Here is a 23,170-nt window from a genome sequence, read left to right on the forward strand (position 1 = left end):
TAAGCTACATAATTCAGCTGTATCATGTTCTATTGTGTTTTTCTTAATTCCTCGCTTTAAGTTGTGAACTCAGCTGCTTTTCATACTTTGCATATGAAAAACATTTTTGGCCTTCTTGGTGTTCCATACTGGGGGAGCAGAAACGTCTAAGTGCAGCGAGTTTTAGCAAGCGAGTCTAAAATACAAAATAACACCATAAGTTATGATTGTTTGCATGAATATATCAGTTTCACAGAAATGTGCAGTTAGATCCTGAATGGAGGCGAATTTGTTTTATTTTTTACATTTATTTTTGACATTTTAGGTCAATTCTGAGTGAAAATCCTCGCTGTGACTTTCACGTCCCAGTCGCTCTGCAGCTCCTCCATCCTCTCTCCAGGTCCAGATGACGGATTGATCAGAACTCTGGCAGATGTTGGCAAACCTTCACATCTGGATTTAACCTCCTGGAGAATCTGCTTTGTGTCGTTTTGTCGCATTAAAGACGTTAAAGTTTGTGGCTGGAAGGTGAAGAAGTTCAGGGGTGACTGACCGTCCTCTGGATAATCCTGAGTTCTCGACCTGATCCTGTCTGATGATGATGATGATGATGATGATGATGATGATGAGAGCAGCCTCTCTTTGTTCTCTCAGTAACGACCCGTCTCAGTTCGCTGCGGTTTGTTTCTCCTGAACTTTTGTCCCGACCCGCAGCGGTCGCGTGCGAAAACAAAGATACGTAAACAACGATCAGCAGACAGGAAGGCCTTTAACCTTTAACCTCTGAAGACCAGGAAACCCTAAAAGCACTGAGAATAGCAACAAAAGCCTCGGCGTGTTTACCTTCCTCTGACCTGCAGTCCCAGTTTGTCCCTCAGTTTTCTTCACTCTGAAGATCTGAAACTTCTTACTGGTCATCTTAAAACTATTTATTTTTTCTGCTCAGTACATCTGAATATTGAAATGTCCTGAAGCGTACTGATGGAAAGTTAAGTGGAAGAAAAAAGTGGACAGAAACTTGTTGAGGTGATGTTTCTACAGTGAGTAAAATCTGGAAAACATCTGAGCATTTTCTCATTCTGGACTGATTTTTACCTGCTGCAGTTGATCCTGCAGGCGTTTCTTCTTCTCTGTTCATTTTAAATCAGTAAAAACCAGTAAGTCCTCCAGAGGGGGGCGCTATAATCCCAATCTGAAACTTTTTATTCTCTTTACGCATCCCTTCATCAGATTTCTAAACCATACATAAAGAAACAGCACAACGGTCTGCATTACATTTTTTCTACATTGATATTTGTTTCTAATGTTTGTAAACATTTAATTATTGTTTTAATCCACATACTGAATGCATTCTAATAATTACTGATTAATTAAAGGGCTTTAACTAGTTAAACAAGTTTCACCAAAGAAAATACATTTTTGATGATAAATAAAGAGCAATAAAATAAATGAGGTGAGCCTCCATAGATTATGGAAAGTAGATTATGAATATTTTATAAAATATGTTTCCAAATGCAGATTTCTAGGATAGAATAAATCCCGGGTGTACTTCCCTATAAAAACCACCAGATGGCAGCATCACACGGCTCAGTTTTCATGTCCAGGTTCTGAAAAGCCTGTTGCTCACATAACCACAAATACTAGATTAAACAAAAGAATAAAATAATAGTAAAAATTAAATAACTTCAGTTTAAAAGTTGCTTGTGCAGGAACCGACCCGGTGGAGTCCATCGCCAAACCGGGTCGGGATCCGAGCCTGGCGCTGATGATCCAGAGACTCTGAGGAAAAGCATTTATTCTGTTTATTATAAATATTGAGCTTTAAAACAGCCGTGATCCAGAGATCAGGGAAACGATCAGTCAGAAAAGTGGAGATCATTAATCACCAAAGAACCGGACCGGTCCAGACTGAAGGGAACAACTTTTACAGGTCAAAGGTCAGGACAAGGGCAGCCAGCATCTCTGCAGGTCCCACACAGATCCACAGGAGTTCCACCTTTTCTTCTTCTTTTGCAAAAAATTATGTAGACATAAAAGTAATTGTTTATATCTACCTGATATCAAATGTTTGAACCAGAACTCCACCATCTGCTCCACCTCCAGCTGCTGTGGTTCTGAGTCAAACCAACCTGTTCCCCTCCTGGCCTGTGGGGGCGCTGCACCAAGAACCACTGAAGGAAACGACACAAAAACCTCTGAAGACACTGAGAGCAACTTCCTTCTTCACCAGATGGAAACAAGATGGAGGCGTCAGATTTTAGTGTTGGAGGATTTCTCTTTAGTCTTTGGCTGAAGACCAGGAGCCATTTCTGCTGCTAGCGCTAGGCTAGCATGTTAGCTTTGGTTGGATTTACCCAGAATGCCCTGCGCTGTAGTCCACTTCCTGCTTTTGGAGCGGTCTCCGGTTCGCTTGCTTTTCACAAATCGAACCAGAGTTCACTTCAACAGAACCCAGACCGAGGTTTGGAGGAGGTCAGTTAGCATTCACACCTCACCAACTGAACCGGACTTTGACTAGACAAACTGACTGGAGTTGGGTTAACATGGACTGAACAGAGCTGGTGGGAATGACGCGAACTTCTGGTCACTGTGTGGTCCGGTAAGTACTTCTGTAGCTCTGAGTCCAGTTAGACAACAGCGGTTTAGAGTCTGAACTTTGTTCGGTGTCATAGTGGTTTCACAGTACCGGTGTTCTAGCTCCGTTAGCATTTCCAGCAGTAATAGCTCCACTAACGCTGCTTGTCTTTGATGTTTCTCCCAGCGGCTGTAGCGCTGTGTCCGGTTCGGCATCAGCTGTGCTGTGTAGAGTCCGGTGCGGTGGTAACAGCAACCCAGGACTTAGTTACCACCGACCCGGACCTCCATGTATCCGGTGGAACGGTGAAGTCAGTACAAAGACAGTATAGCTCCTGTTAGCATGTCAAAGAGCGTCCAGCTCTGCCCGTCTCAGCGCAGCATTTATTTTTAGCTCGTTAGGGTTTCGATCACCTGTCAGAGCTTTCTTGGTTCTGCTGGTATAAATGGCTCAAAGTGTTGTGGAGAAATGTCCAGGGTCCAGATTAGGTCCTTTGTTGTTGTTCCACTCCGGCTCTCGCACTGCGAATTATCCAGATTCACCTCAATTTTTATTTTTTAAATTACAGCCGATAGTGACACAGTGTGGCATTAAAATGACACCAGTCAAACGCAATATGATAAACAACTACTGGGGTAAAGTTAGCCTTCCTGTGTTTGTAGAGTCCAGTTCAGAATGGACCTGATGACGTCATCAACCCATCGGTGAAAAAATGGCGACCTCCCTGGGTGAAAAATATAACAAAAGATGTACATTTTTTAAATAATTATGAGTTTTGGTGTATCACAAATAGCAATTTTTAGGTAATCAGAAATTTGCAGCATTTTTAGGCCAAAATGTTCAACTAGTCCTGGATCACTTTAAGATGTTTTCATTTTATTTTGATTCTAAAAATTCAGGTCATCATGAAAATCATCAGTTTTTCTCTCAAGCTTCAGTTTTTTTCTCTCAGCCGGAAACGACTCGGCGTGTTTCCCAGTGCAGAGGGATTCCTGGCTCTCTGCTGCTGCGTTACGTAACGGCGTGTAGCTGCAGCGCCGGCTGCTGCTCCTTAATGGACCCATGCAGAGAAAATGTTCCGTCTTCTGCAGTCTAACGAACGGTTGCATAAGAGCAGAGGAGGTTCAGGGAGTCCAGGAGGGGGCAAAGGTCATTCAGGGGGGCAAACATGTCGAACTGCCTCAAAGGTTCATTATTATTATTATTATTATTATTATTATTATTATTATTTCCTCACATCGATAAACAGCCTCAGTCTGATGTTTTCTCTTTAATTCTGAATTTTTTGGTCGATTTGTCTGATTTTAAGCAATTTTTCTTTGATTTGTGGATAAATTGGAATTTTTCTCTTTGTCACTTTTTGTTGTTCTTATTCACCATAAACTTCGCTGCTTCTCCTGGCATCAGCACCAGATTCTTTCTGGTTCTGTTTCAGTCGGTTTGAAATCATTTTGAATCGCCTGGTTGTTTTTCAGGGTTTTTTTCCTTGTGGAAAATTAGCTCTTCTTTCCCTCTTGTTTCTCAGGTTGCATCCATTGTTGTGTTCTGTTGTGGTGGTGTTGATGTGGCTCCCCACCCAGGACGCCCGTCTATCGAGGGGCGGCTCGTATTTCTGTTTTTAAAGTTGTGATTAACACATTTAACATCTTTTTCTTAAATTCTGTTACCTATAAATGAATCTCTGTAACCTGCAAAACACAATTACTGAAAAAAAACATTTGAAGGTCTATTAATGTTATTTCTAAGTCTTTTATTGTGAAGGGCGGTTGTGTGTTGGTTTGATGCTTGTGTAACTGCTTCCTGTCGTCTAAGCCTGCGGTTGGCACTAATAGTGATGTAATTGTGGTTTGTTTTGCAGTTTTTCTCTCTTTCTGCAGACGTCTACTCGACTTCTTTCTCCCTTTATTTTCTGTGTTTCTTTACGTTGGAAATAAACTCAAAGAAATTTCTAAAGAGGTCAATCGAGCGGGGCATCATGATGAAAGCTGTAATGTTCGTCTTGTGAAGTAAATTTGTTGGGCCTCGCCCTGAGACTCGGTCAGATTGGACGTTAAAAGATCTAATTAACAGTCCGTATGAGGTAGCAGTGTGTTTCATTCAGAGTCGGAGAAATCAACTGGACCTTTCAAAATGGCCACCGCTTGCACCATCATCAGGGAGCTGTGGAAGAAACGAGTTTATTTTACAAACTTGTAAGAATGTGTCTAAAATCAAAGCTGCATATCAGAAGTGATGTTTGGTTACAGAAAGAAAAGTTTAAAACGACGTGACGTCGCTATGTTCCAATCCCGACTTCTCCATCCACGTCAACTGAACTGGTCTGCATACAAAAGCACACCACACTTTTCAGATTTACCCTCCACTTCTGTTATGCTTTACTTTGCTGATTAGCCACATAGAATCCTTAAAAAACAGATTAAATTCACTGTTTTTATGAAAAGGTGAAATTTAAGTATTTTTTTGCTCTTTTTTCCTTATTTTCTTTTCTGCAGAGGATTTTATTATTCTGATTTCATTCTAATTTCCATCCTGGCTCTGTTTGTGTGGATGAAGCAGCGCAGAGGGAAAACCTTCACGCCAACATTTCAGTGTTTTTGTTCTCCATCTTCTGTTCTTGTTGTTCTGACGAGAAGGCGGTGGGCGGCGGATGGTGGGGTAAAAATAAAGAGCAACCAGAATGAGTCACGGCTCCCTGAATCCCAGTCTGGATAAAAATACTTCCTCAGACACGCGTGCAAACATACGCTGCTCCACGCGCGCCGCGCGTTACATAAGCTGCAGCGTGGGAGGCGGGATGCGAGGCGTGCATAATTCATCGACGTGGGGAGGCTCCCGAACACGCAGAGGCTCGGTTCTGCCTAGACGGACCGGGGAGAGTGAAACCGGATCAGAACCAGATCAGAACCAGACGGGAAGCAGGAAAAACTTCATTCACCAAAAACAACGTTAGCAGAAGGAGTTGTAATGTACTGTAGGGCTGCGACATTTAATCGATTGTTCTAACGATTAATCGTTCTACAGAATTTTAAACCAATACTGCAGAGATTAAAAGATGCAAATAATTAATTCAGTTCCTTTTCTGATTGAGGAACATAATTCCTTTTATTAAACCTGAGCCTGTTGAAGATAAAGTGACGTCACTTCAGGAGTTTTGGCTGAAATATGTTTACAGAAAAATGTGTTTTAGCTTAAATGTTTATTTTTATACAATTTTAGCTCAATTACTGCTCTGAATATTTTAGTGTTTTTTTCAGTAAATGACCTTTTCTGAGTCTGAATACTCCAGTTAACGATTAATCAATTACTAAATTAGTTGATGATTATTTCAATAATATGATTAATCATGATTAATCGTTTCATCTCTGCTGAAGTAAAGCAGGAGGAAAAATCTCCATCAGCTGTGAGAGAATAAAATGTCCTGCAGCAGTTTAACGGGATCGGCTTCAAACGGATCCGTTCCTGGAAAACCTGCAGCCGAGCCCAACTTCTGTTTGATCCCACCGGTTCGGCTCAGATCCGGTTCGGTTCTGTTTGGTTCTGGAAAAACTAAGTGTGGATGTTGGCCAGCGAGTTTCCAGGGAAAACCTGCAGACTTTCATGGTGTCAACCTTTCCAGTGACGCAATCCGGAGGGAAAGTCCTGACTGAAGCTAATGAGGGAAACTTTAAACTTATGAAACCAGAGACCAGAGAGCAGGAGGAGAAAATATACTAAAATAAAAATAGAAATAATGTTTAACATGGGAATAATCAGGAGAAAACTAAAAAATCCACCTTATAAAACTATTTACTGAAACCATCCGTCTGTGCAGGTTTTCCACTGAATTCTTCCAAACCTTCATAAATTTTCTAATTTTATTTAAAATTGCTATAAAATTAACAGATGAATTTATCTGGACTGGAGTTTAAGATTGGAAACGTTAAAATTTTTTGAAAAGAAGACAGGAACCCTGGAACCTTTGTTAATGGGATTCGACCTTTGACCTTATCTGACTTGAGCCAGAATGCTTCCTCTGGCTGTGTGTGTGTGTGTGTGTGTGTGTACTGGTTTATCTATCCTAATTAGGACTGTTTCTGTCAGATTTGCTGATCTGTGCATTATGGGGACCGGAGCCCGACAGTGATCCAGATTATTAATGTCTGTTTGGCATTCAGTTTGTTTAAATTCAGTTCTTAAAAGGAATGTTAGTCACTGAAGGCCATAACTCAGATTGTTTGCATGTGAACAGTGTAGTGAATATTTAATGCGTTTACATAACTAACTGGTGTTTTCAGATATTTTCCCTCCGTTCTCGAACCGGTTCCGTCAACATCTGGGATCCGGATCAGTCCTGTGGTCGGAGAACGTTCCGTCTGGCCCCGACTTTGCTTGTTTAAACGTGAGTGAGACTGAAAGGTGTGGTGGTGGGAGGATATCTTGGTGTTTCCATGGCAACAGCCTCAGTTATGCAACAACCAACATAACTGATTGCTGGTTGTTGCAATCAGTTACTGCAACTGATTGCAACAATCAGTTGTTGCAAGCGGTGCGGTTACACCACAACACTTGTTTACACAGCGGTGTGGTGTAAACAAATCATCCACCTTTCATCAGATTTGTGATCGATTCAGGAAAACTGAGTTTGATCTGGATTTATCTGCAGCCTGCGGTCTTCAGGGTCCGTGGAGGTTCTGCAAACAGAACAACATGAATGAAAACATAAATGCTGGAGCAGCGCCGGTCTTCACCAGACTCCCCGGTGAATGCTGCCTTTCTCTGGATCTGGGCCTGTCCTGAGCAGACAGCGCCAGGAAACCCTGCGGACTCGGGTCGAAGCGGGACAGAGGATCCGATTGTTCCGGTTCGGCTCTGCTGGGCAGCTGCGCTGGTAACCCGTGGTACCACGGAACCGAACCGCCGCAGGGTCCAATCAGGAAGTCCGCTTTGACTCACGTCTGCAAAGTTACAGTCAAAAATTAATTGGATTATTTAAACTGAGACAAACATGGTGGTTCATTTATATCAAAGATTTACTGAGCCAGACTAAATATTTACTAACTAAATATTTAGTTAGTTAGTAAAATATTTAGCTCTCAGACAGGTAAATTTACTAACCTAGTTTACCAGCTAGTTTAATACCTAGTTCACCAACTAAATGCTCAGCATTAACTAAATATAAAAAAGCTACTTACGAGCTAATGATTTAGCAAATATTAAAATTTATTTGCATAGAAGAGGAAAATATTAATGATAGCGTTGACATGAAGAGATTTGAAAGCAGAAGTTTATAAGAAATTCCCAAGATGCAGCTTTTATTTTCATAAAAATACTTATCTGAGTTGAATAGCTTCAAACTAAATATTTAGTTGGTTTATTAAATACTTAGCTTGCAAGAGTTTTGAAGAAGTTTAGTGAGGAAAAACAATTTCAAAAATCCTTGAGATTATTCTTAAAGAAGCACCACAAAATCTAAACCATCCTGGAGCGGCGGCCAGAATTCATTCAAACAGCGCTTCTTTATTTAGTGAAATTATAATATATTTGCAACAAACTTATGGGCCCCATAAGGACCAGTCGGTCCCCACAACGTAGTGTGTGTGAGGAAAATGGTCCTTACAATACATCAAATACAAGGCCACACACACACACACACACACACACACGCACACCCACACCCACACACACACACACACACACACACCGTCCTGCATTTTCCACCCTGAGCTGTAAAAACTATAAATCTGCTTTTATAAATGCAGCTGCTGTTAATTGTCACACAGGGAGCTCTGTCCTCCACCTCCCTGCCGCACCAATCAGATCTCTGCCACGGCTGCTTCCTGCTCAGTAAAAAGTTTCGATATTCAAATGTAGCATTTAAAGTTGCTGCAGTTGGCAGAGGTGAGTCATAAAGTCCCACTCTGCTGTCTGCAGGAAGCCGTGGAAGTGGGCGGCTGTCACATGCCGACTTCTTAACGGGGACATTTTCCTTCACTGCAACAAACTTTCTCCAGGTGACGCTGGCTTTTTCTCACACACTTTATTCAGCTGCTACAGTGGCCAAAAAAAACGAAACACGGATCAGGGTTTAAAATGTAGCTTAACTTCTCCATCATCAATACGTCACAATGTTCTGCAAAACTCGGATTTTCTCTGGTGAAAATAGCATTTTGTTAAAAACTCCCTCAGAAGCATCATTTACAGATTTAAGTTGGTAACTAAATATTGTTTACAGTGTATTATATGACATTAAAATGAAAAACCTGGAGATGTGACAGAAAGTAGTGCCACTTTCCACCAGCTTGAAAAGAAACTTCCCCACAGCATGAAGCTGCCACCACCATGCTTCACCATGGTGAAGCTCCATTCAATTTCACTGAATTACACAGATTTTAACGTGCTAAAAATGGTAATTTTTCAATGTACGCACAAAACCTAGAGGCGGAACCTTTGTATTTGTTTCTGGTACGCTGTTAAATTTGACGCACACGCACCGTCCGCTAACAGCAGCAACGAAGTGGTTAATTTCTACTTCTTTTTTTTTTTTTTTTTTACCCCTCCAGGGTCTTTTGTGGGCTCTAGTGTCCCTTATATGACAGCAGGCTGACAGGAAACAGGGAAGGAGAGGGGGGAAGACATGTGGCAAATGTCGTCGGGTCCGGGAGTCGAACCCGCGACGGCCGCGTCGAGGACTCAAGGCCTCCAAATACGGGTCGCGCTAACCGCTACGCCACCACGGCACGTCCCGTTAATTTCTACTTCTAACTGATCTGATTGGACCCTGGAAAAGATCCAATCAGATCACAACTAGCTGTGCTAAAAAGAGTTAGCCTATCAGCGAAGCTGTGCTAGTGCTAACATGTTGCTAATGCTAATGTTCACATCCAATTCTAAAGAAGCTCCATGAATAGCACTTTAAGGTTTCTCCAATCTGATGGTTGAACCTGAAGAACAGATTCAAACGGAACGTTTTTATTTTACATGAGTGCATCTAAAATCCATGCTACATGTAGCGCCTGCAACTCTAAACTGAATAAATTAAAATTGATGTTTGAGTTTGGAGAGTAAAGCTTAAAACAATGTTCATAAGAGTTCCTGCGAATAATGTTTACTCAGCTGTCGCCATGGTGAAATCCCGAATTCTCTGACTTCGTTAACTGGAACGATGTTAACGAAGGTAAATGGAGTGCAGCATAAAGGGGTCTGAGTACAAAGCACACCGCACTTTTCAGATGTACCAGTTTTCTTTCACGTCAGTTTTGCTCTACTTTGCGTTGATAAAATCTCAGAAGTAGAGTTTAAATGTGTTATTTTATGAAAAGAAACATAAAAGGTAAGTAAGTATTTTTGCAAATAAAGAATATCTTATGTTTTGCATATTATGGGCTCTTAGAAAAAGCATATTTTAACCATAAATAACGACCTCTAAGCAGACATTAACCACACGGAGCCCAAGATTCTGTATTAAAATGTTTTCTCATTGGTCTGATATAATATTTGAATCTAATTTTAATATTTAAAATAACTGTGATGATGTTTATCAGAGGGAATTTTGCAGAATTCAGCATAAGATCCAAACCTTCTAGCCTGGGCTAGCAGCTTTTATTTTGAAGGTCGAGGGTTTCCCATTTAATTTCGTCCTGTTTTTTGGAGCAGGTTATGTAATCTGAATGTGACTTTTCTCACAGCGATCAGAAGAAGCTGAGTGTGAGACAGTTTCCCAGCATGCAGCCGGTTTCTCCTCCTATCAGAGCTGAAACGGTTTATTATGATGAGCCTGCAGTGGAAAGTGTGAGGCGCAGTAGTGAGAGTGTGAACTCAAAGGTCAACGCAAACAGTCAGACGGCTGGGAGGAGTCTGACCTCTGATGTGCAAATTAGATTTAACCCCTGAAACTGGTTTAGATGGATTTTACCCTGTAATTGACACAAAATATGTCATAAAACAGGATTTCTATGCGTCATTATTTGCTGCAGCTTCCTCCCATTGGAAAACAACTGCTGGGGTCAAAGGGCGAAGGGGCATGATTACAGCGTAATTATATTCCAGGTAGCTCAAAAATTGTCTTAAATTTTCATTTCAAACTGAAAAAAATTATAATTTTTGCTCTCAAGAGAAATGCAATTGAATTTGCAGAAGTTGAATCTGATACATTTCCTATATAAAATACATTTAGGATCTATAATTGGAATTATGACCAGTCAGAATCAGAGTGAGATATCTCAAATTTATTTTGACTAGACCTTATTGTTGATATCTGAAATATGTGTTTCACATAGTAATTTATTGTAAATATGTAGAATTCAAGCCTTTGTACATCTTAATGGTAAATATGACATAATTTAGTCAGAATGTAATTAGATATCTGAAATAGCTATTTTATTTAGTGAAATTACAATATATTTGTAACAAACCAATTTGATATGACAAATCTGATATGTCTTAGCATAAAAGCTAACGGTGTTGCTAACATTAGCGTTGGTTTTTGTTGTGTTTTCGAGCTGAAGTTAGCATGAGGATTGTAGCTTCTGATTGGCCATCTGACTGAAGGGAACATACTGCGTTGGTAGCCCTAAATCAGATACTAACTTCATTGTATTCTGAACCTTTACAGATATTATTTTATATTTATTTAAGCTAATAGCAACTTAACAGTGTTTCTGGTGTCTGCAGGTTAAATAACTACTAAATAACAACACTAGGGTGGTTGTATATATACTGTATATATATATATACTGTATATATACAGTATATATATATATATTGTTCTACATGCTGCCCTTCCAAATATATTTAACAAAAATACTTTATTCAAATATTTATCACTTTATTATTATTAGTTGAATGAAAATGTAGAAAAAATTCTGCCCAGATTAAGGTTTAATATTCTCAGTTGGAAAAACATAATGTAGATCCTCATTGAGTGAAACCTGAGCCTGACGCTCTACTTAAACACAGTGGTGGCAGAGTGATGCTGTGTTGCTGCAGTGGTGACATTGGACAATATATCAAATCATCATCATAATATCAGTGTGTGCAATAATCATCGTACAAAAGGCTGCTTGGAGTAATAATTGTTGGCTGATGTATTCCAAGTGTTATGAACTGAAGACATTATCCTGAATCCCAATAATGGTTTAAATGATCTTTTCTGTTCAGAGCTTAAGAGTCCTCAGCTGCAAACTTTCTGATTCGGCTTTTTAAAGTCTGTTTTATAATATTGTGTTTTTCTTAATATTTTGCATTTGAAAATTATTTAATGTGTCTCAATCCACTCCAAGTTATTTTTTCTGTCCCTTATTTTGTCTCCTTCCTGCTTCGTTTTTAATTTAACATCAAAGATGGGAAAGTAAAATGCCGACCCATGAATATGAAAACTAGTGGTGGGACTCAATTAATTTTTTTTAATCCAGTTAATTTCAGGGCATCTAATTAATTAACTACACATGACTAAAACACGTCAACAACATAAGAAACATTTTCTATTCAAAACCCTTTTTACTTTTTAAATGATTGAATAGACATGCGATCAACAATATTTATAGTTTTTAAACTGTTATTCAGATTTTTAAGCCATCAGCTTAGAAAACATTACATGTAGATAAATGTGGAGGAAACAATTTGATGGAGAAAAATTGGAGAGGTAAAAAAATCTAAAATGGCTGATGAAGTAAATATACCAACATCAGTTGTGTAAATAATTATATTAAAGAGTCACTTTATAAAAAACTAAAAAGGGGGAAATCATTTAAAATTTTATTTTAATAATCACATTAAAACAAAAATACATTTTAAGTGCTAGATCTAAATATTAATATCAACCTGTATCACGTTTTTTTCTAAAGATAAAAATAAAACCAGTTTTGTTGTTTTTGTTTAATTTGTGAGTTCAGTCAGCACAGTGATCTATTTCTGTTTATTCTTGGTTTTTGCATGTTTGGTCCTCCATACTCCGGATCTACTCTGTTGTTTGTGGAAGTAAATTCATCGCGGTGTTCCTTGGAAAAGCAGAGAAGGGGATTTCCTGGATGTTTTGGACCGGGAGAGGCCTGCGTTCTCCGGGCGCCGCCCCGGAACCCGTCCCGGCTGTTGGGCCCCTGCTGCGGGGCCGTGTGCAGGGGAAGCCCGGTCGGTGGCGGCGGAGGGCTACAACGTGACCTGACAACAAGGAACCTCCGGGAAAACCGTCAGTCCTGAACTCTGAGCCGAGCCGAGGCCGGCGGGGCCCGGCAGGGGGGTTCCCGCCGGGCGCCCGGGCCCTGGAAGCGGGCAGATCCTGCCGGATCGGCGGCCGTCTGGAGCCCCCTCGCGGCGCAGAGCGCCCCCTCGCGTCTGGGAGGCGGAGACGGGACCCCCCTGACGTCAGAGGGCCTGTCTGAAAGTGAGGTAGAAGGTGAAGCAGAACCAGAACTGACCCCCGCCCCCCGCTCCGCGGTACTGGAAGCCGCCGAACCTCTAGCGCTAACCGGCCCGGTGAGTACGACCCGGCCGTCCGCCGCTCCGCTCGCCGTTTCCCGGGCCGCCGCGGCGGGTCGAGCCGCCGCTGCGGCAGCGCCGGTAACGGGTCACCCTGTGTGAAGTCTCAGGGCCGCCGAGGAGTCTGCGCGCTGCCCGGGCCGTGTTTGCGTGGTTCTGCGTGGTGTCCACGGACTCCCACGGAGTTGTCCGCGTTCATGAGACGCGGTGCTTGTGCGCGTGCGTGCCGCAGGCTTGCAGGAGCAGGAAGGCGTCCCGGCTGTTGCAGAGGGGTTTTCCCTGACTCCGCCCCTCGCTGCCAGGGCGTTCACGTGTTGCCACAGAATCCACGCTGTCCACGCGCACGCGCCCTGTCGTGTTTTCGTGTCAGGACCGCGCCTCCTCTCTGCCCCCCTCTCCGCTTTTCCGCTGAGCCTCCCCAGGTGTGCGTCACCTGTTAGGACGCGGCGTTCCCTGCGAATGCGCAGACGGGCAGTGCGCATGTCCGTCCAGCCCGGACCGCGCTGGCTGCAGGTGAGCGTCCAGGCGTGTTTGTGTCATGCGTGTTTTTTTGTTGCTGGTGGAGCCGCAGGACGGTGATGTCATAGCGGAGTGGAGACCAACCATCAGCCGGTAGTAAGAGTTATGCAACCTGGAGACAAAGCGGGTTCTGCTGCAGCGGATCGGATGGTTCCGATCCAGATTCTGATCGGTTCGGAACGGAGCCGCGTCTATCTGCAGCATCTCCATCAGATTATCCTCCTGTTGCTCCTCAGGTTGCTGGTTGCTGCAACATTAAACTCTGTGAGTTTTATGGATGTTTTCCTGCTAACCGTGTGTGGGTGTGTGTGTGTGTGTGTGTGTGTTCCTGCAGATGCACCCCGGAGTCCCTGCGAGGTGAGGAGGATAAAGTGAAGATGCAGCAGTGAGTGGAGGCTGAAGATGCCACGCACCAAGCAGAACAACCCCAGGAACCTGAAAGGTGAGCGCCTACTTCCTGCAGGTGGATTCCCGGCAGGTCCATGATTTTCTGCAGCTTTTCTGCTCAGATCCATTTCATTCCTTTGTGTTTTTCAGTTTTTCTGCGTTTGGCCTCCAGTAGTTGATTAACAGAACGTCTGAATTATGCGTTTTAGTTGCCGTTGTGTTGGAAGTAAATTCCTTTTTAGGAAGTTTTTGGTGGAAAACTTTGGCTCTGAGCGTCTGGGATTCTCGGCTTCTTCCGACTCTCCACTCCATTAATCCCACAAAATCTTCAGCGGTTACAACGTCACAGCTAATTGGTCGGTAATTGAAACCAGAAATTTCCCCCTCTGTCGTTTTTCACCTGTTAGCTGTTGACTGAATCCTGAAAAAATCCTTTTTTCCTGTTTTTGCTGTTCATTGAATGCACCAAAGCAGACTTTATGGCCTGTAAATGGAGCAGAAAACAGCTTGGTGTTTAAGGAGGAACTAAACACCAAACCAACTTTTTGTTGCAGAAGAAACCCTTCTCTGGGTTTCTGTGCAAATTTTCTTCATTTTGTGTGAATTTGTTTGATTTTCAACATTTTTGCCTGAATCTGTCTCAGTGCTGCCCTCTTTGGGTTGAACAGTGGTCCTGCAGGTGAATTTTCCTATTGGTCAACAGTACAGACACTGTTCTGGTGTAAAATCAGACAGACACCCCCTGGTGGCGAGTCAGGAGTTGGCACAGCGAGCGTTGATGGTCGGTGTTTCTCTGCTATGAACATGTTTGATTCATTTGCATCGTGGAAACGGAGTGGAGTGGAAACGGGGGGGGGGGGGTCGCGCGCGTTGTCAGTGTCGACTCCGATGCTGTTGGGGGCGCCGCAGCGCTCCAATGTTGTTTTGTTACTCATTCTGCTACAAGTTGGCTCAATTTTGACGCGCAAGACGTAACCTGTAAAATCCGGTTTAGGATTTTCAAAATAAAAGATCCGGAAGTAGTTCATTATTTCTTGCGCGGACCGGTACCAATTGGTCCGCGGACCAGTGGTTGGGGACCACTGGTCCAGAGGGTTGATCAGAGCTCTGTGAGGTCATGGTGGTCATCTTAGTGTTTATAAATAAATAGTGACAATCTGCATCGTCTCCAGTCTGTGTGTTTGTGAGGAAGCAGCAGATTGGACTCGGAGCGGCGCGTCCTGCGGTGTGAACGCCGACCGGCCCGACGGATTTCCTGTCGAGTCGCCAGCAGACGGCGGCGCCTCACAGATGGTGAATGTGAGGCGCCGCCCGGCGAGTGTGATCGGCAGAACGCAGCGCCGCACAAACAGAACCTGGTCCAAACAGAACCCGGCCCGAACAGAACCCGGTCCAAACAGAACCCGGCCCGAACAGAACCCGGTCCGAACAGAACCCGGCCCGAACAGAACCCGGCCCAAACAGAACCCGGCCCAAACAGAACCCGGTCCAAACAGAACCCGGCCCAAACAGAACCTGGCCCAAACAGAACCCGGTCCAAACAGAACCTGGCCCAAACAGAACCTGGCCCAAACAGAACCCGGTCCAAACAGAACCCGGCCAAACAGGTGAAGGTCCAGCTGTTGATTCTTCACCTGTTGATTCTAATAGAGGCTGGTTCTGGTTCTGGTTGATGTGTGCTGGGCCAGAGGTTCTAGAACTGGTCCTGATGGTTCTGATTAACGACCCGTCCTGCAAAAACACAAAGTCTCACCAAGTGTTTCTGATCCAGTTTCCAGATGAAGGAGTTTAAATAAAAAACTCCTCAACATCTTTTGTTTCACTTCTAACACGTCAAATATCTTTCATTAAGTGAAATAATCTGTTAAAGTTAGTAAATTAGTTTTGTCTTATTTCAGGTGAACTAAGATATTTGTAGTAGAAACTAAACTTGGTTAGATTTAGTGTTTTTACAGTGCAGCTGCTGCTGGAGACTTTAAATGAGTAAAATCTGATCAGCATGAGGCTCGTCTGGAAGCAGAGTTTATGTCAGGAGTAGAGCTGGATCGATTATCACGATTAATCACGATTAATCACGATTAATCACCATTAATCACGATTAATCACGATTAATCACCATTAATCACGATTAATCACGATTAATCACCATTACCGAAACAATTTAGTAATTGATTAATCAATAATCATTGAATCTGATCGTTTGATTTAGGGGTGAAACATGAAACAGATTAAATCTGATTAATCGATTGCTGAAATAATCATAAACTAATTTAGTAATCAATTAATCATTTAAGAACAACACAGAGCAATAATTAAGTCAAATGTGTACAAAAATATAAACTTTTAAATTTTAGTTAAAAAAGTCTGTAAATAGTCCTGTCACAATAATCAATAAATCAATTATAAACCACATAATAAATTAAAAGGAGTTCAATAACTTCCATTTTTTCTCTTTCTACCAGAAACTGGATGATAAAAACCTGAAGCTTCTCCTCAACTGAACCTTTGGTTCATTTTATCTGATGTTTAAAATGTTTCTGTTCCAGATGTGAATGTTCAATAGAATCTAAAGTTTATTGATCTTTGAGAACGAGTTCCTGCATTATTATTATTATATTACCTGAAAATGGTTTCAAAACATCAATATTATGGTTTATGGCGATCACCTTTCTCAGCCAGCTGGTTCTGCTGGGTGTCAGGTGAGCAGCAGCAGGTCCAGGTGTTTGTAGGAACAACCAATCGGCAGGAAGGAGCCGTGACTCGGCTCCGTCTCCACCGGGAGTTTTAATCCGCGTCCTTCCAGACTCCCAGTCAGTAAACGGCAGCAGAGGAATCGTCCGGCCTGCGCGTCGCCCCCTTGGCCTGCGCGTCGCCCCCTTGGCCTGCGCGTCGCCCCCTTGGCCTGCGCGTCGCCCCCTTGGCCTGCGCGTCGCCCCCTTGGCCTGCGCCGCCCTGTAGACACGTGTGCAGCTGGTGACGCAGTCTGCGGTCAGAGAAGCAGGAAGTCCTGAGTTTCTGTTTGCGTTGCCGCCAGCTGGTCTCCCAGCAGCGGTTTTCCACAAACATTCACTCCGCGAGTCAAAGCCGCAGCGCTCTGGAGAAACTCCTGCTTCTGCAACTAACGATTATATTAGCAATCAATTATTCACACGATTAATTGATTAATCAGAAATAATTTCTTTCACATTCTGCAGGTTTTTATTTACCACTTAAGCTTATTTTATAGCATATTGAAAATACATTTAAAAATACATTTAAATAATTTAAATCCTTTTTTAAAGTAAGAAAAATAAACATTTTATTGCCTAAAATACAAAAACAAATAAAAATGATTCCTTTAGTGAATACTTGATCATTTGTAGAGTCATTGATTAATTTTTGAATAAATTGCTTGATAATTAGGTAATTAAATGTGATTAGTAGATTTATTTATAGATTTTGCAGCAGGTGAAGCTGAAACTGCTCCTGCTGGAGTAAAACAGACAAATGTTTTTATTTTAAATGAAAAATGTCTATTTTTTGTACAGTTTTGGCTTAATTACTGAACTGCATAAATACAGATAATCAAAAGCTTTTTAAAATTAAAAATAAACATTTTATGCAATAAAATAAAAAAAACATGTAATTCCTTTAGTGATTCGTTGACTAATATTTGATGTATTTTTTAACTGATTAATAGCAAAAGGTGCTTGATAAATTTATTTTACAGAATTTGAACCAAAGTTAAAACTGAGCTGAACAGATTCACAAAGTTTTTAATAAATGTAAAATGTTTTGTTTTTATAGTTTTGACTAAATTACCGCTTTGTTTGTTCTTTCAGAAAATGTTTTTTAACAATTAATCAATTACTAAATTAGTTGGCGATTATTTCAACAAACGATTAATCATAATTAATCGTTTCAGCCCTTAATCAAATACAGTCAGATTTAGTGATTATTGATCAGACATTTTACTAACAAACAGTTTAATATCATGTCCAGCTGGAGGATCGTCTCGACAGCCGGACCCGTCAGTCGGTGCTTCCCCATAAACTCCTGTTATAAACTGGGAGTTTTAATGGTTCCAGTACCATTAAAACTATTCATAAACTAATAGTTTATGACACAGTATGCGGACAGACATGCATACAGTTTGGCTTAAAACATGCAGTTTAATATTTAGGTTATTCTTCCCTGTGAAGCACATCTCGACAGACCAGAACACGTCATCAGCAATAAATAAATACTGAAATATCAAAGTTTAGGGAAACTAAAACCTTTATTTTATAAAAAATTTACATAAATTATAACAGAAACAAAGTACAGTGCATCCAGGAAGTTCTCACAGCACTTCTGTTTTTCCATATTTTGTTACGTCCAGGCCTGAAATGATTAACTGGACAAATCAGATTAATCGATCATTCAAATAATCAACTAATTTGGTATTTATTTAATCGTTAACTGGAGCACACACACTCAAAAAAGTCAATTTGCTGAAATAACACATTCAGAGCAGCGATGAAGCCAAAACTACAAAAAATGTACATTTTGCATTTAAAATGAAAAAACAAACAAACGACTAAACCTTTTAGTAAATCTGTTGTACACAAAACTCAAGTCCAGTTTTTTCTGCCCAATTATTAATGTGTTCATTGAGCATTTAGTCATCAGATGATGTTTAAGCTGAAAGGTTTGAGCTTTTCACATGTTGACGTTTGGATTATCTGCAGATTCAATCTTTGCTGCAAATGATTCATGAAATGTTTATTTTCTCATTTAAAAAGGAATTAAGAAGTTTATTTACATATTTTTAATATTTTGTAAAAATTGTTTAATGAAAAATTTGCAGAATGATCATTTTTTATCTGATTAATTGTCAGAATTATTGATTAATTGATAATTCTGCTGAATAATCGATAACTGAATAAACTGCTAGTTGTATTGAGACGTTTTGTGTGTGTTCTGTTAGATTAGGCATTATAAGCTGGAGGGAATCTCTAGTATCCATGGTTTTTATCTCTTTACCAGCAGTTATAAAATATGAGTTTTATAAAGAAAACTTGTTTTCTCACTCAAGTCTTTTTTTTTTTTTAGCATTTTTTAAAAGGAAAAACTAGAAATTTGAAGACAACTATAAAAAAAAAAGGCATCATGAAACAATGTCGTGACATATTAATTTGTAGAGATGATGGATTAGGATCTGACCTCGTTAACCTCGTTAACCTTTGTGTTGGCAACTGTGCCAGCAGTTAGTTTAGTAAACACTAAAGCAGCTCAGAAAGGGTTAACTCCCTCGCTGGGTTCCTGCTTGTTGTGTCAAACTCAGGCAGCCAAACCAGTGCTTACATGCCGGCCCCTTAAATTACAGCGCGCTCCTTCACACAAAGGGAACTTCTCTCCCCGGGGCGGATCGAGCCGGGCTTTAGCAACCGTAGCTACAACAGACGGGCCGAGACTCGTCCGCGGCCGGCGCGTTGACTCGCTGTAACCTCCGGGAAGCTTTCATTTTCTCAGCGGCAGAGCAGGGAGGTTCCCAGTTCATGACCAAAACATTCAATCAGTGGAAAACTGCTGTTCACTTTCTGCCCTGGACGGTTTAGCCCTTGTTTTTATGACGCTGGCTTAAACTTATAATTCAGTTATTTCTCTGAACTTGTTTTCTACTCAGACACAGAAAAGTGAAAGTTTGATGACTGCAGAGATCTTCCAGTTGTTTCATGAGGTTTCACTCTGCGGGGTTCAGTGGTTTAGTGGTTTAGTGGACGGTTGTTTCCTCCTGACGAAGCTTTGGAGACGTTCGCTTCCATTATCGATTAACCTGAGTTACTAACTTCAGTAGTGTGAAGCTTTCAGAGCTATGCAATAACATTTGTTTTCAATTAAATAAGAGTATAAACTAAAGAATTTAACTGAAATTTTCTGATTTTTATGTAGCCAGTTTATTTTGAATCGTTTTCGCTGAATCATTCCCTCCAAGCAATTATAACACAAAAAAACACAACATATGTCTAAATTTAACCAGCTGCAGAGAAAAGCGTAATAAATCATTTACAAAACCAAAATATTGGAGACATTTTTGATGTCGACGAGGCGATGCAGCCCAGGGTTGTGATGTTTGACTGAAGCAGGAAAGTGATGCAGGCGCAGTGGTTGGTTTGTGTCATGGTGTTAAAAAGGTTGAGAAATAAATAATATATCCAATATCGGTAATCGGCCCAAATATCGGTAGTGGGAATGATCTGTTAAACTTTGTCAAACAGAAACTATGTTTCAATCCAGTTGCTATGAATATTCAGTAAACTTGTAAGATGTTGCAGAAAAAGAAAATGTGAATCAGTTTCCATGTGGTTTGGAGCGAACCAATCAGCCATCGGTTGTCGTCACATAAGAGGTTCAGTGAACCAGCGCAGAGATTCCTTCGCTCCAAGCTGGAGGTTTGGACTTTTCCGGGTTTTTGATCTTATTTCTCTCTCTAAATTCTGTGGATTGGTTTCTGTCTGTTTCTTCACCAATAAACTCGTTTTCTCTCGATGCTGCTGCTGTTCTCATGTTAACCATCACACACATTTTCCTCCAGCCTCTTGGCTGATGTTCGTCTCGCCGCCTGAACGCCTCGCCGCCGCCTGAACGCCTCACCTCTAAAGGTCGGGTTCATGTTGCTTCGTGAGTTCGGAGAGAGCCGGATGTTTTCTTCTTCATAAATGATTTAAAGGGATCCTATTAGGGAAAATTCACTTTTTGCACATATTTATTCTTCCCTTTGTGTGAATAGTGGTTCTAAAAACAGCCCGGCTGGTTTTGGGGAATAATTTAACGGTTTCCAGTTTCTGTAAAATGAGCCATTACAAAAACTTCCCTCCCTTTTTGAGTCAATGCACTGTGCCATTACCTAGCAACCCCAGCTGAGTCCCAGCACATTTGGTCAGCTGGTTTTGCCCTGTATAACGGCTGCTGGAAAACACAAGTATTTTGTTGTTGATTTTCCATCCAGAAAACACTTCCTGCATTCTTCCTGGTTGTGCAGGAGGCTCTGCTAATGCTTTTCAAAGATGTACGGTTAAATAATTACACATCTGTTTGCAGACATTTTCACATGCGAACATGGAGTTGGGGGCGTGGCCAGCAGAGGCTTATTAGGATTTAAAATGACAGAGGCCCTAAAAATGAACTAAACAGACTAAAATCTGATTATTTAAGAATCATTTTGTGTGAAAATGTAGTGAACATGTTTTGTATAGACCATAGATCCATCCTAGCCTGCTCATAAAGTCTAATAGGTCACCGTCAAGCTGTGGGCCTGAGCCTGTTTCTGTGTTTTCCACTCATAAAATCCTCCTGCCGCCTCATCAGTCTGCTTATTGGGCGTAAACTTTTCAAGGCGAAGTGTTGCTGAAGCTCTGAGGAGCTGAAGGTAAATTGGAGCTAACGAACGGTGACCTCCCTGGGTTTCCTGAAAGCATGCGCCGCCACGCAGGCCGGCTCTGCCTGATGCTGCCTGCGGTGGCGGAGACGCACTGATGACACGGCGAAGAGGAGGAGAGATGAAGAACACTCCAGAGGAAACGTGTCATCTGCAGGGGGTGGGGGGTGACGCGATGGAGCCTCTAAATAAACTGAAGAATCCTTCATGGAGGCAGCGCAGGGCTGAGCCCTGAAAGGCCGGCTGTGTGGGGGCAGCGCGGCCCGATGCAGCGGTTGCCAGGGAAACTGAGCGGGATGAATGCGGGTCTGCAGGTGCTGTTCTGGTGGCCGACTGCTGGAGCCTCCTACGAGCGCGGAGGGCAGGAAACGGGTCGGGACCGCGGAGAAACGCTGGAACATGTTCAAACTCAGATCTTATCTGATCTCAGCTCCTCACTTTCACTTTATTTAACCTGTAAATCGTCGTTTCCCAAACTCTGCCAGGCTGAGAATCACTTCACCGTTTAACAAACTCACAAACCACCGAGCTTCAAACAGACATCTGAATATAACCTGACAATATCAGTCTGTCAGCTCATTTCTTTGTTCATCCTGCTGAGCTGTTTTGTAGATGTTACCGAGTCGTTCACAGATTCTGAAGGTGTGGATTTTAAGCTTGGTTTTCTTTCAGCCCGACGTAAATAATTATTTTTGGTGTTCAGATGCAGTTAGTGAGCGCGGGGCTCAGGCCCGGTTCTGCATGTATCGTAATAGAGCTCTGAAAACAAACGCTGTGCAACTCACCCTGAGGAACAGAAAAACATTCAGACATGAACTCCTCAGATCATATAAGTTCACCTGACGTCGTTTTCTTCCCAACAGTTACTTTAGCTTTTATTTTGAGTGACCCGGTCTTAAGGTACTTATTCATTATTATTTCTAAACATAATCCTTTGTTAAGATAACTGCAGGTGTCGCACTTTAAGTTCACGCAGATAAACATTTGTTTAGGTGCAGTACCTTGCTGACCACCAGGGGGACCACAGAGACTTCCTTAAAGACATGAGGCTTAAATCTTTGTCATGAAATATTTCTCTGTGGTTTGGAATAAACTTAGAAGTCGTCTTCTTCTGTGGTTTTTAGTCAGGGAAAAGTGTTTATTTACATGATTTGCATCGGCAGATTCATGTGGTTCTGGAGCAAATTGGTTCTGATTCTGATGCAGTTCGAGTATCGAATGTGTTTTTGTTGGATTAGGGTTAACCCTGCAAATTTGATCTTTCCACTTTTAGATCTATTGCATGTTTATGGTTCTGGTCCATTTAACCATGCTGCACTGGCTGACTAGAACCTGAATCTAAGGCTCGGTTTGCTGCCGGGAAAGGCTTGGATTAGGTCTGCAGCTAACGATTAATCATTTATTCTGACGATTAATCATTTATTATGATGATTAATAGGAGTAGATTCCAATTAATCATCAGCACATTTTGAAGATTCCTCTTTTTATTGATGTTTGCAAAAGCAAGAACATATTAACAGTGTAATATTCAAATATTTGTAACCTTTATTGTTACATTTGTCCCGGAATAAAGAGTCACAAAAACTAAAACAGAAATAAGGAAAATGTGAATTTCAGCACGTTTCCATTTACTGGTTTGGAACAAATTGAACGGACTTCCAAAGTATGATTTTGCCAGATGTTGACGCTACATATGGCTGTAATAAACAGGAAGTAGAGGTTGCTAACTAGCATAGACCTTCAACACATCCCAGGGAATTGATCAGATTTTATGATTGATTAGATCGCATCAGATTTTAAAATGTGCATTTAAATATGTTGAAACACAGTAACTAAAATCCTCCAACCACATGAAATAA

At 41.5% G+C, this 23,170-nt stretch overlaps 1 protein-coding gene and 1 long non-coding RNA gene across 4 annotated transcripts in view; one reads left to right on the top strand and one right to left on the bottom strand.

Annotated features, from left to right (window-relative positions):
* Positions 1-12,061: 12,061 nt before the first annotated feature.
* LOC116731762 (uncharacterized) lies at positions 12,062-13,101 on the bottom strand. The gene is made up of 2 exons (XR_004341623.1): positions 12,984-13,101; positions 12,062-12,905 (listed from the first exon to the last, which is right to left on the bottom strand). It is a non-coding gene; the product is annotated as an uncharacterized LOC116731762 (long non-coding RNA).
* hivep1 (HIVEP zinc finger 1) overlaps positions 12,891-23,170 on the top strand; it is a 39,127-nt gene continuing 28,847 nt past the window's right edge. Inside the window, exons 1-2 of one of the 3 annotated variants that reach the window (XM_032581595.1) lie at positions 12,891-13,003; positions 13,860-13,967. In XM_032581595.1, coding sequence (XP_032437486.1) covers positions 13,928-13,967 — 40 coding nt within the window. In that variant the 5' untranslated portion in view covers positions 12,891-13,003; positions 13,860-13,927. Of the gene's footprint in view, positions 13,004-13,411; positions 13,520-13,547; positions 13,762-13,859; positions 13,968-23,170 lie in introns of those variants that run through there. The other 2 variants (XM_032581596.1, XM_032581597.1) reach the window with 2 other exon arrangements.

The sequence above is a fragment of the Xiphophorus hellerii genome, chromosome 13 (genome assembly GCF_003331165.1).
Source record: "Xiphophorus hellerii strain 12219 chromosome 13, Xiphophorus_hellerii-4.1, whole genome shotgun sequence".
Classification (NCBI taxonomy): domain Eukaryota; kingdom Metazoa; phylum Chordata; class Actinopteri; order Cyprinodontiformes; family Poeciliidae; genus Xiphophorus; species Xiphophorus hellerii.